Here is a 15468-nt window from a genome sequence, read left to right as displayed (position 1 = left end):
CTCTTGTCTGCGATCTCACACCTGAATAAACATCGACATTGGTTGGTTCTACATTGCTCCTTCACTGAGTGATATTAAAATAATTTTGCGTTAAAAACCTTCAATGGATTAAAAATAAATGTCGAATAAGCTCGGTGGCTATCATTCAGTGTTAGACACTGAGCTTGCGAATCAGTAGATTGGAATCAGTTCAAGATTGAAACGGGTTGAATTGGGAAGGGATATGGCAGTTTTTTTATTAAACCCATAACCCCTTATCGATTCCTACACTGCATTATACCGGAACGCCAAATTGCTTGGCGGTACTGCTGAGCTGACGACCTTAAGAAGATAGCGGGTGGATGAGGAAGGCGGAGAATCGTGTGTGGTGGCGCGCTCTTTGGGAAGGCCTATGTCCAGCAGTGGACGGAAACTGGCTGGTTGATTGACGGCTTTGCCGGTAGAGTGGTAACTAGCCACGGCTCTAACCTGTTATCAGACCAGACCAGAGACAGTTTAGAAATTATAAAATCCCAAATTGCCCGTCGGGAATGAACCCGGGACCTCCCAGTTACAGACAATAGCGCTCACAACTACGCCAGGAAGGTCATCCTTCCTTAACGCAACCTTTTACAATTACCCTTGATGCCATTGATTAATAAAATTTGATTCTTTACAACTAAGGTAAAGGTAACACATTACTGATAACGACTGACATCTGTACGTACATAAATTTCAAATAGCAATTTCATAAGTCCTAACAACGTAACGTAAAAATTCTGTACCTTTCTTTTAGTCGGGTAATAAGTACAAGTGGGTACATTGCATTGGTTTTATAAACAAACATCACAAGTTCTTTGTTCAGTAAAGAACTACATTTTAATAAATAAAAACAAATAAACAATTAAAAATATGTATAGGTCTAACAAATTCTATTTAATTACATTATAGCTACTATAATTAATTTCATTTAATTTTGAAAAGTAAGCGTAAATAGGTAATTTCTACGTTATTAAGATTTCTAACATAACAAATACACTAAAATTGGTTTGTGTTGTTTCCGAAATTCCATAATAATATTATTATGCTAATAAGAATTCAACAAAAAATAAACCATTTATTAACAATCTAAATTTTACTAAGAGATTGAAAAATTTGCCCTGAGAGAAATAATAATATTGCACATATAATAATAGTGGCAGTTCAACACTTCTGGCCGAAATTAATAGTAATTAATCAATCTTATCTGTAATATGTCGATAAGTTACTTAGCAACGTCGTTATTTGACAGAAATTGCATGATCTTTGTAAAAAATCACATACATAGGTAACCTATCGACAAGTTATAGATATATTGATCATTATTTTCGGCTATTACACACAATACTTTTACCAAGCACTTGTCATCAAGTTTCTCCATACAAGTCTGTGCATAAAATCGCTTTTACAAAGGAGTTAAACATAACCAGTAATAGAAACTTTCCTTACACGTACCTCAAACATGACATTCAGCTTTACAATGGGCCCGGAATTTTCGTAAACTCTATCCGCAGAAAGAATTCAGTATAGCACTGTCTCTGTTACGTAATCACATACAAATGATTGAGACAAAAATCTCCGTAGGCGTTAACCATTTTGAATCCAACCAAACTTTCTTCAAAACAAGCGATCAAAGTTTAATAGAATAATTATTGCTGTTACCAATATTTTGATAAGGACCTAACAATCTATTTGAGGTTTAATAAATATTTCGACAGTCTCTGACAAATTAAAAGTGGTACGAAAATTCCGGACCCTGATCATTACATAATATAATACCGTCTAAACTAAATTCTATACAGAAATGCTCTAAATAAACTAATACCCACATTTCATTATAAAAAAATAATAATAATTACTCAAATAGTAAATCTAATGGAATACCTGAGAGCTTAAGTATTTAATCTAAAAAAGCTACATTTTATAGCTAGTTGTGCTTGGAAATCTTACTTTCTGATCTCATCTGAAACAAACAAAATATTATATTAATTTATAATTATATGGGATGATAACAATTGGCATAGTTATGGCTCGTCTAGTGGTCCTACACGTGTAGGTGGTACGTCTTGTGGTGAAAACTGATAATAGGGGACACCGGGTCTAACCACTTTTCACCATGGTGACTAATCTTTCATCAGATCGTTCGTACATCGCGATTTGCAACGTTTCGAGACATTGTGGTGTGAACCGATAGTAGGGGACACCTAGAGCGCTACACCAAGGGCGAGCCTTCTCTACTACTCGACTGTCAGATTGCGTTGCCTGAGGGCTAATCTCCCATCGGATCGTTCCTCACGGCAAAACGACTCGAGACATTTATGATGCAACTAATGGTAGGGGACATCAAGCATAAACAGTTTTCCCTACCATGTTTTGTAGAAAACTCTATCTACTATACGATACATACCACTATTATCACGTAATATAGCTGCCAACTCCGCAAGCCGATCACGATTCGAACGCATATACGCGTGCGCTTCCCATAACATGGTAACTAATCTCTCATCGGATTTTTCGTCCATGGCTACGTCTCGAGACATCTGCGGTGCGAACCGGTAGTAGGGGACGCCTAGAGCGCTACACCAAGCGCGCGCTCGCTCTACTACTCGACCGTCGGATTGCGTCGCCTGGAACAGAAGAATAAACCGGTCAAGTGCGAGTTAGACTTGCCTAGGAAGGGTTCCGTACCATCGTACAAGATATACCTAACATTTTTATGCAACTGCTAGTTAATGACGGACTGCGTGCCATCTGTATGTGATTTAATAAATTAAAACATATTAAATTTTTTCTTTGATATAACCACAAATTCACAATTTACAGATTTCTTCCTTTACTTGTGTTATAAGACCTACCTACTTACCTTTCATGATTCTAGGTAAACGGGAAGTACCCTATAGGTTTTCTTGACAGACACAACAGACGGACAGACAGACAGTCAACAAAGTGATCCTATAAGGGTACTTTTTTCCTATTGAGTTACGTAACCCTAAAAACGTGATAAGTATCAATTTTCCAGACAACACAAGGGTCAAAACCACTCATAGAGTTTAGCAGACTGGCAGTTAAACTCTGTCAAAAAAAAACTTTACCTGGTCAACTAGTAAACTTCCTATTGCAGTCAGTCCCAAAGCGAGTCTCGCTGTGTCCCACAAACTCTCTGGTTTAAACACGTCTATGTCTTTTAACTTTGTCACTGGAATCAGTCCTGGAAAAATATTCAACAGATTGATTAACAGCGAACTACATACTTTGATACGAGTTATTGATATTGATACTGCTTGTTATTCTATTAACTGAAAATCTAACATAAAATACATTCACCGACTGACTTGAGGCAGATTCACACCAATTGCGTATACGTGCGTAGTGACGCGCGTAAACCTCTAAATCACCGGGTTACGCATACTTCCACGCTTTACGCAAGCGGTGAGCCATGTTTCATACATTTCCATACATTACAACGCAATGGTATACGCTACGTCTACTCTACGCTTACGCAGTGAAAGAGCTATTAAACTGAATATACAATACAATGAAATACAGATCCTATTGCTTGGTGTTAAGATTTTAAACACAAGAACATCAGAAACTCACACATTATAGCCTCAACAGCTCAACGTTAAAGGACCGGACTGAAAGATCCGCGGTTATACCTACTCCTAGTATAAGCTTTACGCTTAGTTGTAGGGGAAAACGGAATATTAGTTATGATAAACATGACTAATATTCTTATTAAAAAAAACTTCCATCAGGCATGATTATCATCAAAAAATACTCAATAGTGCCTACCTGTTCCACAAGAAACTACGACTTTGAGGTATGTCTTCTTAGCCTTGTCATGTTGTCCCGTCGCTTCCAACGCTAGTCGCAACTCCGCTAGTTCGGTGAGGGCGTCCAACGTCGGATTGTTACCCATAAGACCTCCGTCAAGATACCTGCAACGAACATTGTTCTACTTTACAAAACACGTCATATAAGTTGAAAAATAGCTGTATTTTACTCCATAGGCGGACGAAGTCGCGGGCATCAGCTAGTTTTACATATTATTATAAGCAAAGATAGACCCTAGGATCAGATTTTATAACTGCGCTGCGGTGTAGCAAGGCCTCGAGACTGTAGGTCGTAAAGAAACATTCTAGGAAGAACCTGAAGACAAGCCCAGGAACGGAGGTTTGAACTACTGGCTAAAGCCAGACGAGATGATCCCTTGTCTCGTATCATATTTACCTGCCCGAAGCCCTGAAGTACGAGGGCGCGGCTCCAGTGGCCCTGGCCGCTTGCCACACCAGCTGCTCCGCGGGCGGCGGCGGCGACGGCAGCGACACCACTGTAGTGTTGTCTCCCGCCTCCGCGTGAGGACCTACCGGTTGAATTATAGTTTATTAATAGACCCTTATAGGACCCTGTCCCTCTGTCTGTCAGGAAAAACCTATAGGGTTCTTCCCGTTGACTTAGAACCGTGAAAGGCAGGTAGGCATGTCTTATAGCACAAGTAAAGGAAACAAATCGAGAACCGTGAATTTGTGGTTACATCACAAAAAATAAATTAAAATGTTTGTTTGTGAACAAATCATTATCATTTTCAATTTTCATACCAAATGGGGTATCATTTATGCGAGGGCTTTACCTGTACATTCTGTAACAGATTTTTATTTATTGTTATGCATAATAGTTTTTGATTTATCGTGCAAAATGTCGGAAGAAATTTCTGAGTACGGACCCCTCGGTGCACGAGTCTGACTCGCACTTGGTCGATTTTTATAATATAGTCTAACGGATTAGTCTAAAATATAATAGATTTCTATTAACTTACTACTAGTGCCATTATAATTGTTGAGTATCTCCTGTGCGGACTGGTAGTTCCGGAATATGTGCAAATCCACAGGCTTCCGATCCGCCAATACCGCTAGAATCATTAACTTCGGGTGGTCTATGTCGGCCATTACTGTTTCAGTACCTGTTGAAAGATCTTTATTGGCTAAACGTGTAAAAATATTATCTTTTTGCTGATCTATCTATATGGTGCAGCAAAATGGCATAAACCGGGAGTTGGCTAACTCTAAAAAGACAACTGAATTATAGATGTGCTATCTGATTTTCTCCAATAATGTTCAGTGATTAATCTGACATATACACTTTCACATTTAATATTTTTTTAAATGTAAATATAGATTTATTAGCTAAAATAATTACTTAATATTCAATGTGAAATACCCACCTAAACATTCCTTAAGTATAGTCTCCAAAGATTCCGAAGGGTAAGGCCTCATACCAACAAACGCAAACTCTTTCATCCTAAAGTACAACCTTTGGCATTCCCTCAAACTCTTCCCACAAGCCAATGCCAAAGCAAGGATCCCACCAGTGCTGGTGCCAGCGACCCAATCGAAGCAGTGCACAATAGGTTTGCCCACTACAGCTTCTAGGTTAAGTAATAGTTGGATTAAGACCAGCCCTCGTATGCCTCCACCGTCCAAACAGAGCAATCTGAAAGATTTGACCTGTTTACATAAATTCAGTATTCCAATGTTCGATCCGCAAAAGATTAAAATATGGACCTTTATAAAAGTGGAGGTATTGTTATCAATAGCAAAACTTGAGACTGCAATCTCGCTCTCTTAAAAATGCAGTTTTCTGAATCAGTAAGGGCATGTTAATCATAATATTTCAATCCATTGTCAGCATACTATTGGTCTACTCTTAGAAGGAGAAGGCATAGTCTACACACCAACCAAGTGCGGATTGGCAGGCTTCACACACTTTTGAGAATATCAAGAGATCTGTGTGATATTCTAAAAAGTGCACAAGACATGCAGGTTTCTTCACGACGTTTCCCATCACTATTAAAGCAGGCGATATTTAAAAGTTTATGTGGTCGAACTGGACCTAAACTGGATCTAAAGCTCTCAATAGATCAGGCATGAGCCAAATTTTGGAAAGAAATTCTTCTTACCGGCCTTGCTTCTCGCTAGTTTCGAGTGTGGATGCCTTAGCCATGGTAGCAGAGGTCAGCATGTCGCTGATCTGTTCCCTCGTGGCGGCGCGCGCCACGGCCGGGGGAGGCACGCCGTTGTACTCCCCCCGCGCCGAGCAGCCCGACCCGCAACCCGGGATGTCTGATGTACACCTGGAATGCAACGTCACAAGTAGGTAACAGCAAAAGTAATAAAAATTAAAAAATGGCCACCATGAAAATTAAAGTGTTGTTTCTTATAAAATGATACGGAACCTTTCGTGTGCGAGTCTGACTCGCGCTTGATCGATTTTTTATATTTTGTCATGATCTTTTAACTAATTTCATTGTTTTTGCAAAACTTGACCAATCTGTCATTTTGACTCACCTTTGTGCGCCAACCGAATGTAGAATATACAAAATTTTATCGTAATTGCTATTTGACATATCCGTAGGGACAATATGCCTCGCTGTAAATCCTGCATTGTTCCTCTTCTCCAAATCCGCACCAAATACAACTAAAGCTTGTACTATCGCTATATTAGTCTGTTTCACCGCCAAATGTAATGGAGTATTGCCCTCATTATCGCCAGTAGAATGTTCTGCTCCCCTCGATAGTAACGCTATAGCGCACTCCAATCTGCCCCTTAAAACCATTATATGAAGGGCGGTTCTCGCGTCAAAGTTTAAAGCGTTGATATCACAGTTCTTGTCAACTAGCGCCTCTATCACTTCCCGTGAAACGGCCCAGTGTAATGGAGTGCCTCCGCGTTTCATATCTTGTTGGAAAAGCTTTGGTTGGTTGTCTTGGAGGACATCGCCTACTATGCCTGTAAAGAAAGGAGACAAAAAGATTCTTCAGCACATTACAGCATTGAGCATAGCATTTGTTGCAAAAAACAGTGAACATGATAACAATAAAAATAAATGTTTCCATGCGATTTGTTAAACGTACGAACAACAGACCCTAGCCAAAAACGTAATTACTCAAAATTGGATCTATTTATTCTGTCACATTATAAAAATAAAAAATATGAATATGAAATGACTACATACTAGTTAATTCGGGAAAAAGATCAGATAAAAAACACGCCGACTCCATTGTCGCAATTCACTAGAACACGATCACAGTCTAACTAAATCGAACAAGTTCACCGTTTTATAAATGGATTAGTCGACCATAATACGCTTCGATGCCGTACAAAGTGGGACCGTAAATGCGTCTAATCGCGAAATTATGCATTACGAACTATTGTTTAGACGCAAGATTCTAAACCAGATGTTCCTAGTAGTTAGATACACCTTGAGATGGTGCCAAGGTGTATTAGCTCATTCATATTTACGTTTGGGAATCCCGTATGACTCTCGGGGATCACCACTGTGATGTCAGAGAATAGAGACGAGGACTATTAATCAAATCAGCGACTTTTTATTAAACATCAAAACGCATCCTTGGTTAGGGAGCTTGTATGAAATACATGGATGTGACGTCATAAACATTTTCCGTAATTTGATGTACTTCTTAGTTAACAATTTATAACTCAAAATTTAAAAACCTTTATAAGAAAACTAGAGAAGAGCTGATAACTTTCAAACGGCTGATCCTATTTCTTCGATTATAGCTAAGAACACCCTCGATCAAGCCACCTTTCAAACAAAAACTATATTAAAATCGGTTAGTGTAGAGGTCTGTAGCTAAAGGTTGAGTAAAGCTATATCTCCTATTAACTATGCTTGCCTGGTATTGTGTAGGAGGCACTGAGCATGGTCCTCTTCTCTGCAGCAGTCAAGTTGACGTCGGCCCCCGCTAATATCAACGCGCGGACGCAGTCGGGCGCGTCCGCTAGACAAGCCATGTGTAGAGGTGTGTAGCCTTGTTTGTTATAAAGGTTCAGGGAGGCTGTGGTCTGGCCTGCAAGGACCTGTATTGTGCCATAAAATTAAAACATTTTCATAAAAATCGTTTCTTTTCTTTTCACAGACGCCTACTTAAAGTCTATGAGTTTGTTATTTATCAAAAAAAAAAAAAATTCAACACATTACATTTCGAATTTTCAACAAATAAGAACATCTCTGAGTAACACATTATAGACGGATTATAGGCAGATTAAATATTTTCCTTCTGATATAAGACCAACTTTGGTCCAATTTAGAAAATATGATTTCCAAATCTGATACAGCTAATTGAGGCATATCAAATCTGGAACAGCTACTATTCTCAATGCTTTCAGGGCCACAGCTGTTGTGTAATAGTTAGGTATAGACTTATTATTTTATCAATAAGAAGTTTCAAAACCTTAATTTTTATCATAAATTAATCTAAATGTTTAACAAACCTAGCTTATCTTGAAAAACCAGAACAAATAGACATTGGACCGGACAGTTTAAATAACAGAACACATCATGTTCTTATCTCTAACAAGAATCCTAGCACATTCATATACATGTTAGGTCAAAGGTTAAATAAGATAAAGTTGAAAAACCTTAATCCCAATTCTTCATATTATTTTCATAATAAAATATGTACTTTAATTATATATTTCTCAAATATTGACACCAAACTCATATATTTGATGTATTTTTGTCTGTCATATGAACCATGTTGGATTTTTCATGACAACATAATAATATAGCCTTTTTGTTCACATGGGGCACTCTTCTTAAGGTACCCCGACATCCTTGGACGGTATAGAGTTATGTAGAATTTTTACTTTGCAACTAAAATCTCCTCAGAGGCTATCCAAAATCTAATAAGTAGTTTAAAGACATATGCACAAAAAAATGTAACCCTCACACTGTTGCATAAAATTTACTCACATTTATAATTTCCTTATTACTTGCTGCAGCGTAATGAAAGACAGTGTTCCCTTCAATGTCAACAAAATCCAAATTACACTTTAGCGTGACTAGGGTATGCACCATGCGTACATTTCCTGATTTTACAGCCACCTAGAAAAAAGAATGTATTTAACCCATACTATCCTACTAATATAATACATGCAAAAGTTTGTATGTATGGATGGATTTGGATAAAACTTAGAATGGAAATAGATTATACCCTGGATTAACACATCTGCTACTTTTTATCCCGGAAAATCAAAGAGTTCCCACGGGATCTTAAAAACCTATATCCACGTGAACGAAGTCGCGGGTGTCAGCTAGTAATATTATAATTGTGAAAAAAAATACAAAAGGCCCGTTTGGTACAGAGATGGCATGCATACCAAGGAAGAACATAGGCTACTTTTTTGCTTGGAAAATCAGGGTTCCCACAGGAATCTTAAAAATTCTGAGAGGAGACCCATGTTGTTGTGAGCCAGTGATGGGTTGATTAAAATATTACAATACAATTACCATAAGTGGAGTAGTTCCTGTAGCAGGGTCCACCTCATTAATTTGTTTCTGAACGTCAGGATCATTGAACAGCTCATGCTGGCCGAAGTGTGCCACCAAGTGTGCGACTGACCATGACCGATGCTCGGTCAATGTGTCACAGATCTTTTGTAGACCTGCTACTGTACACTACAAAGTAAATAAAATAATTCAATCAAATAACTGATGTTATCAAACAAGCTGTGAGTTTGCACCAAAAAATATTAAACATGTGAATGTTTAACAAATCATTGCAATATGTGAATCTCAACTTGTTAAGTCAAATTTACATTTGTACTGCAGATAATATGTATTTGGATATATTCTTTGACAGATAGATATTTTAAAGATTTCGGTGAAGGCAATGAAGAGTAAGAGAAGTTTAAACAAAACATCAACAGTTAACAGAGTATTCTACATGTTTTTAGCTAAACATTTTGTTCCATCAGTGATAACTCAAAGTAATAGTAGAGAAACTTACTTCTTTTGTTATTTTGATATAAAGCGGTATTCTTTCTTTGAATACAATGAATCTTTCTTCACAAGTCTCGCGGTTCTCAGATCGAAACAAACTGTAGAAAAAAATTGAATAGAATAAAACACTAGGGCCACTGGTCCAAATCATTGAACTTTCAACTTTGAATCATAAAGAATTGACGTACCTGTACATAACATTTAAGCTTTCCGTATACGGTTTGTGCAAAACAATTTCATAATATTTATCCTTCGAACTTTTGCCATCAATTTTTGGACCATAAAGTAACATTGAATCCTCCCTGTAATGGATTGGTCTGGAGATGTAATTGTCCGAACGAACCTCCAAAACCTTGTTAGGAGGATCCTCAATACTCAGGAAACCTCGCAAAACTGATGAAATATAAAATTATATTAGTAAGAAAATATGATTAAAACATAGCGCAATAAAAAAGCATAATGTGACATAACTTACGTGAGTTAAACATTTTCACAAATTACACTAGGTAGGTACTTTAGTACATGAAAATAGGTAGTTTAAAAGCCGAGGTACTAAAATAAATAAATGTTCATATTAATTTATTTTTATTTCTAAAAATCGAAATCTTGACTCTTGATTCCCTTTTGACAAGGCCAATTCAAATTGACAAATGACTCAAATGATAAATGTTGCCAACTGCTTTGCGAAAAACTGCACTTCAGCCATGAATCTTTGAAGCCTCATTCACACGATAGCTTTTTTAACGTCCGTTACCTACCTGTTTTCTAAGCGGAAATCATTCTTGAAAATGAGCTAGATTACGCACTAGGGACTAAAATTGCTGAGATGATAACAGCTGTGATGGTTCCAAGTACCTACTTCCAGTTCCTATGAAACAGACACTTAGAATCATGAAATTTAGTAAGTAAAGGAATAAATCTGAAAACCGTGAAATTTTCAAATTCAGGTAACTATACCAAGTGGGGTATCATATGAAAGGGCTTAATCTGTACATTCTAAAGCAGATTTTTATTTATTTTTATGCCTAATATTTTTGATTTATCGTGCAAGATGTCGAAAAAAATACCCGAGCACGGAACCCTCGGTGTGCAGGTCCAACTCGCACTTGGCCAGTTTTTTTTTCTCTTCTTCCTCCTTTCCCTTCATGACTACTTCGGCGTAGTTTGCAATAGTAATCCAATTTTCTTCTTTTGCTAGCATCTGCATAACAAGTTTTCTGCTGTTACGTCTCCTATTTTATTTATCATTTCGTCTCTTTCCGTCTTCCACTTTGCATAGACAAAATATATGGTGTGCATGGCGTTATCGACTTCGCCACAGTAAAAAGATAGTATCATGTTAACTCTTTCGAATACACGTACAAGTCCATGGTACATATGTTGCCAAGTAATATAATATAGTCAAGTTGCCAATCAAAAGAAGTACTTTAAAAAGGTGGACTCAATAAAAAAACTTTGGACATCAAATTTATATTATATTTGGATTAAAATATAAAATACAGTAGGTACATTATTTTATAATGGAATGTAAATAAATTGCAATAAACACTTAACAAGGATAACATACTAATTAAACTAGAAATAATCTTTGGTACAAATACATTGTTCACTTTTACAAAAAAGTTTAATTGTAATGACTAGTTAATAATAGTTGTATTATTTTACACAACATTCATGTTTTTGTATATTTCATGATAGGATAAATTAAGATTATTATAAAAATAATAATCACATACATAGTGCAGAAGACAAACAGTTAAGTACAAACTTTATTGTCTTATAATAAACACTATCACTAAATCAATGTTAACAAAACTTTGCATCTAAAGTTTGGCAAGTTAAGCACCTTCGACAGGTGTGCGAATGTCAGGAGCTCGAAGAATATGGCAATATGCTAACAGCTGACTGTGACAAAAGCTGATAGTTGCCGCTGGTTTGAGCCAATTAAGCATTTCATTTAACCGTTTAATTAAATCAAGTCACTTAAATTTTTTGGTTTCATTTTTGATGCCATAGTTCAGTTTAGTAGATGATACCCAGATACCCAGATATGGGTTGTGAAAAAAATTGGTTGTCCGTAAAGTCGGTTTACTGACGATAGTTGAACGTGACAACAAAGGCCGATTGTGCTTCTTTGTCGCTCGTTCCGCGCTCTCGCTTGCACTTCAAGCCTTACATGGAACGCCTCAGAGCGAGGTAACGCCGCATGAGTCATGTTTTTTCGTGCGTGCAGCCGGCTCTATCGAATTATAAGACGTTGTCACGTCAAAAACTTGTGGGAACTTTCTGACTTTTTGGTTTCTTGGGATAAAACGTAGCCTATGACACTCCCTAGGTAAAAAAACTTGTATTTATAATATCAGTAGTGATAGATGCATAGCAGTGTCATTCCGCCTTTAACCTTTACAGCATTACAATATTTGAAGTTTGCATAATCATAAAATACTGATATACTTACATAATCCATACTTTAACTTGGACTTATTTTTTTGTTCAAAAATATTCATAACTATAGAAAATCTGCAAGTTAATTAAAAGCATTAAACAGTTCTGGCTAGCATTTTGGGCCGTTGTTGGGTCTTTACACGTTAATATTCCAATAGATTACAACATTCAGGAAATATATTTCATGTTTGCTTTATAAGTAGCAAGGACAATACAATGGTTTTGTGTAAGTAGGTAATAACTAATAATGCTACAACTAGCTTTTATTTGTTTGTTTTTAGCCTATCTCTCCTTAATTACTTACTACTTAAGCAGCATGACTTTGGTTAGTGTTAGAGCCAAGCAAATTGTCTGGATTAGCCAGTGGGTCCAACTCGGCAAACAGTTTGAACCAAGCAGCTTTGTCTTCTTTTTTCGGTGCAGGTTTTGGTACAGCTTGCTGTTGTGGCTGGTTTGCTGATTGGCTCGGAAGTCTAATGTTGTTAGCGTGAATAGGTGTCATTGATTCTTCTAACAAGTTCATGGTATTCATATTCTGCAAAAAATAAAAATATCTAGAATAGAATTTGAGTTTTATTTCATTTCGAACACCCTATCCTCATTTCTTTAATTAGAAGTTGCACATGCTAAATATGATAAAACAATATGACATTATAACTATTACAGTTTTTGCTATATTTAATGTGCACAATGGGCCATTTAATTTGTACTATCAGAGTTGAGTTGAGTGTGGGTGAAATTGTGCTATGGTGCCAATTTTTTTTTAAATGATGCAGACTTCATGTTGTATTGCCAAATTTTATTGTACCCAATTTCTAAATTTAACTTAAATGTATTGCTGTCCCTTTCATAATGCTCCCAGTTGATAAGGACAGAACTAGATTTAAGCCTGTAAGTTTAGAGATTTTGTACTACAGAATAAGCTGCAACGAAAAATTGGAATATGAATAGGATTACCTCCAATAATTGGGAAGGCATAAAGTTTCCAAAGTTTGCTGGCAAGTCTCCACAATCAAGACTTATTCCAGCCAAGTCTGAACTTATATTGTTTCCAGCTGGTGGTATTTCAGTTTTTGTATTTATAAGGTTGGATGAAGTGCCTGGTTCTTCCTGATTATTAGAATCGGACGGTTGCTTTTCGATGTCATCTTTAGATTCAGGTTTGGGTTGTTCATCTTTATATTCATCCTGAAAAATATTGTATTTTTAAACACAATGTACAAAAACAGATCTCAGCCAGGCTTGTGCATTTAATCTTTAGTCTATGACCTGCACAATTTCCACCATATTATTCAAATTGGACTATTTGTTTTGCATGCACTGTAACTTTAAAGCCTCTTAGCACAAAGACCATAATAGTTCAAATTACCTGAAAGAACAACATTTGATCTTTATCTGGCACAGAACCCTCTTCCTGATTGGGATCAACTTCTCCCAAGCTCTTCAATATGCAGAACTCATACTGTGGTGTTTCATTCATGGTGTCTACAGTGGCTTCTAGTGTTTGAGCCACTTTTGTTGCAAAATTCAAGAATGAACTTTGATAATTAGACAGCACATGAGAAAACATGTTGCACCTGGCTGCAGCTAACAAATCAATCTGTAAAGAGTATTAGATAGTTTTTAAAGGGAGATGAGTGCTGTTGTCTAGTTGCAACAGTTTTTATCAATAAATTATAGTTTAACACTATAAATTTATAGTTATCGATGATACTAAAAAGTATGTCAAATGGTGTTATAGCATCACATTTTCAAAATTTCATACAAGCATACAAATACATTTCATTGGATGTCTAACTTTTTTTAGTGCCTCTAAGATCATGCAAAGCTATGAGTCAAGGTTTGTCATAATCATCAGCTGATAGTTATTGTTTAACCTAAGTCTTCATAATGCGTAAGTTATGTAGCAGGATCTGGGATCTGGGAGTATAAGAAAACTCCTATTATTGTGATTAATGGAAGAAATTAACAATGAGCAATATGATACTGAGATTACAGTGGCAGTGATTGTAGTTTTTTTTTTTTTCAAATATAAACCTTAGGGGTAGGTATTGATAAAATGACTACCTTCTGTAGAACATCCAAGGTAAGTTTATCGAAGGCCTTTTTACTTTCGCGGACCTGCCGCTGCGCTTTCCGAAAACTGTCGAGACCGCGTCCGGTGTCAGGATCCAGTTGAGCACTCGTCGATTTCATCCAGCTCAGCGCCGCACGGTATTCAATACGAGCTTTTTCCATCGCTGATACGGTAGCCCGCATATCTTTAACAGCACGACATCTGAACGTTTCCACTTCGTGATAAAGCCTCAATAATGGCGGTCGGACTGATAAACGTTGCTGGCCAGAGTACGAAACCGCTTTGCCAGCCGAAACCATATGTTTTGCTGAAGCATCGGTAGACTTGCCTGCATCACGTAGAAATTTCCCTAATGAATTCTCTTCTTGAGCCAAAATACACAGTCTCTCCTGGTACTGATCTAGAACACGTTGTAATTGCAAACAACTGTCCGATATTGATCGAAATAATTCCAGTTTTGCATCTAATTCGGCGTCGGACGCGACGATACATTCATCTTCTTTGGTGCCCAATTTTTTCAACACAGTCTTTTTTGTTACCCAATATTGATGTTGCATCATATTTGCCACACACTACTGTCGATAATAATGTGAAAAACAACGTTCATTTAATCATAACTGGCTAAGCAAATAACACTAAATATATTCAAAATACTGAAAAATCCTTGAAAAAGCTGAAATTACGTGACGTATTGATATACCATCACATAAATCAAATGTCAAATATTAATCATATATCGTAATCACCTTTGATTGGTTGGTGCTCACTCGGTATTGGCCAATATGAATTGTTGCAACAAGAATACCATAAATTCAGCCAATCAAAAGAATTTCGATTGTGAATAGTTCTGTCAAAGTCAAACAATTTCAAAAAATACAGATAAGTAATTTTGTTGTCTATGTTACGAATGCGATACGACATTTGCACATTCAAATAAAAAACCGGCCAAGTGCGAGTCAGACTCGCGCACCGAGGGTTCCGTACTCGGGTATTTTTTCGACATTTTGCACGATAAATCAGAAATAATTAGGTAGTTATGCTTAAAAATAAATAAAAATCTGTTTTAGAATGTACAAGAAAAGCCTTTTCAAATACTGCACTTGGTATAGTTATCTTACTTTGAATT

At 36.8% G+C, this 15468-nt stretch overlaps 1 protein-coding gene across 1 annotated transcript; it reads right to left on the bottom strand.

Moving 5' to 3' along the window:
• Window positions 1-804: 804 nt before the first annotated feature.
• On the bottom strand, window positions 805-15057 carry LOC123868051 (85/88 kDa calcium-independent phospholipase A2). The gene is made up of 18 exons (XM_045910395.1): window positions 14333-15057; window positions 13635-13865; window positions 13223-13453; window positions 12602-12800; window positions 10009-10213; window positions 9828-9918; window positions 9329-9496; window positions 8792-8923; window positions 7713-7896; window positions 6363-6804; window positions 5975-6148; window positions 5240-5508; window positions 4835-4978; window positions 4249-4381; window positions 3811-3956; window positions 3111-3226; window positions 2426-2645; window positions 805-1981 (listed from the first exon to the last, which is right to left on the bottom strand). Exons 1-18 carry the CDS (start codon window positions 14900-14902, stop codon window positions 1965-1967), a joined length of 3672 nt encoding a protein of 1223 aa, XP_045766351.1. The 5' UTR covers window positions 14903-15057; the 3' UTR covers window positions 805-1964.
• Window positions 15058-15468: the final 411 nt, after the last annotated feature.

This window comes from Maniola jurtina, chromosome 9, assembly GCF_905333055.1.
Source record: "Maniola jurtina chromosome 9, ilManJurt1.1, whole genome shotgun sequence".
NCBI classification, from domain to species: Eukaryota; Metazoa; Arthropoda; class Insecta; order Lepidoptera; family Nymphalidae; genus Maniola; species Maniola jurtina.
Note: the sequence above shows the minus strand (reverse complement) of the source record. Positions and strands in the feature narration are given on the sequence as shown.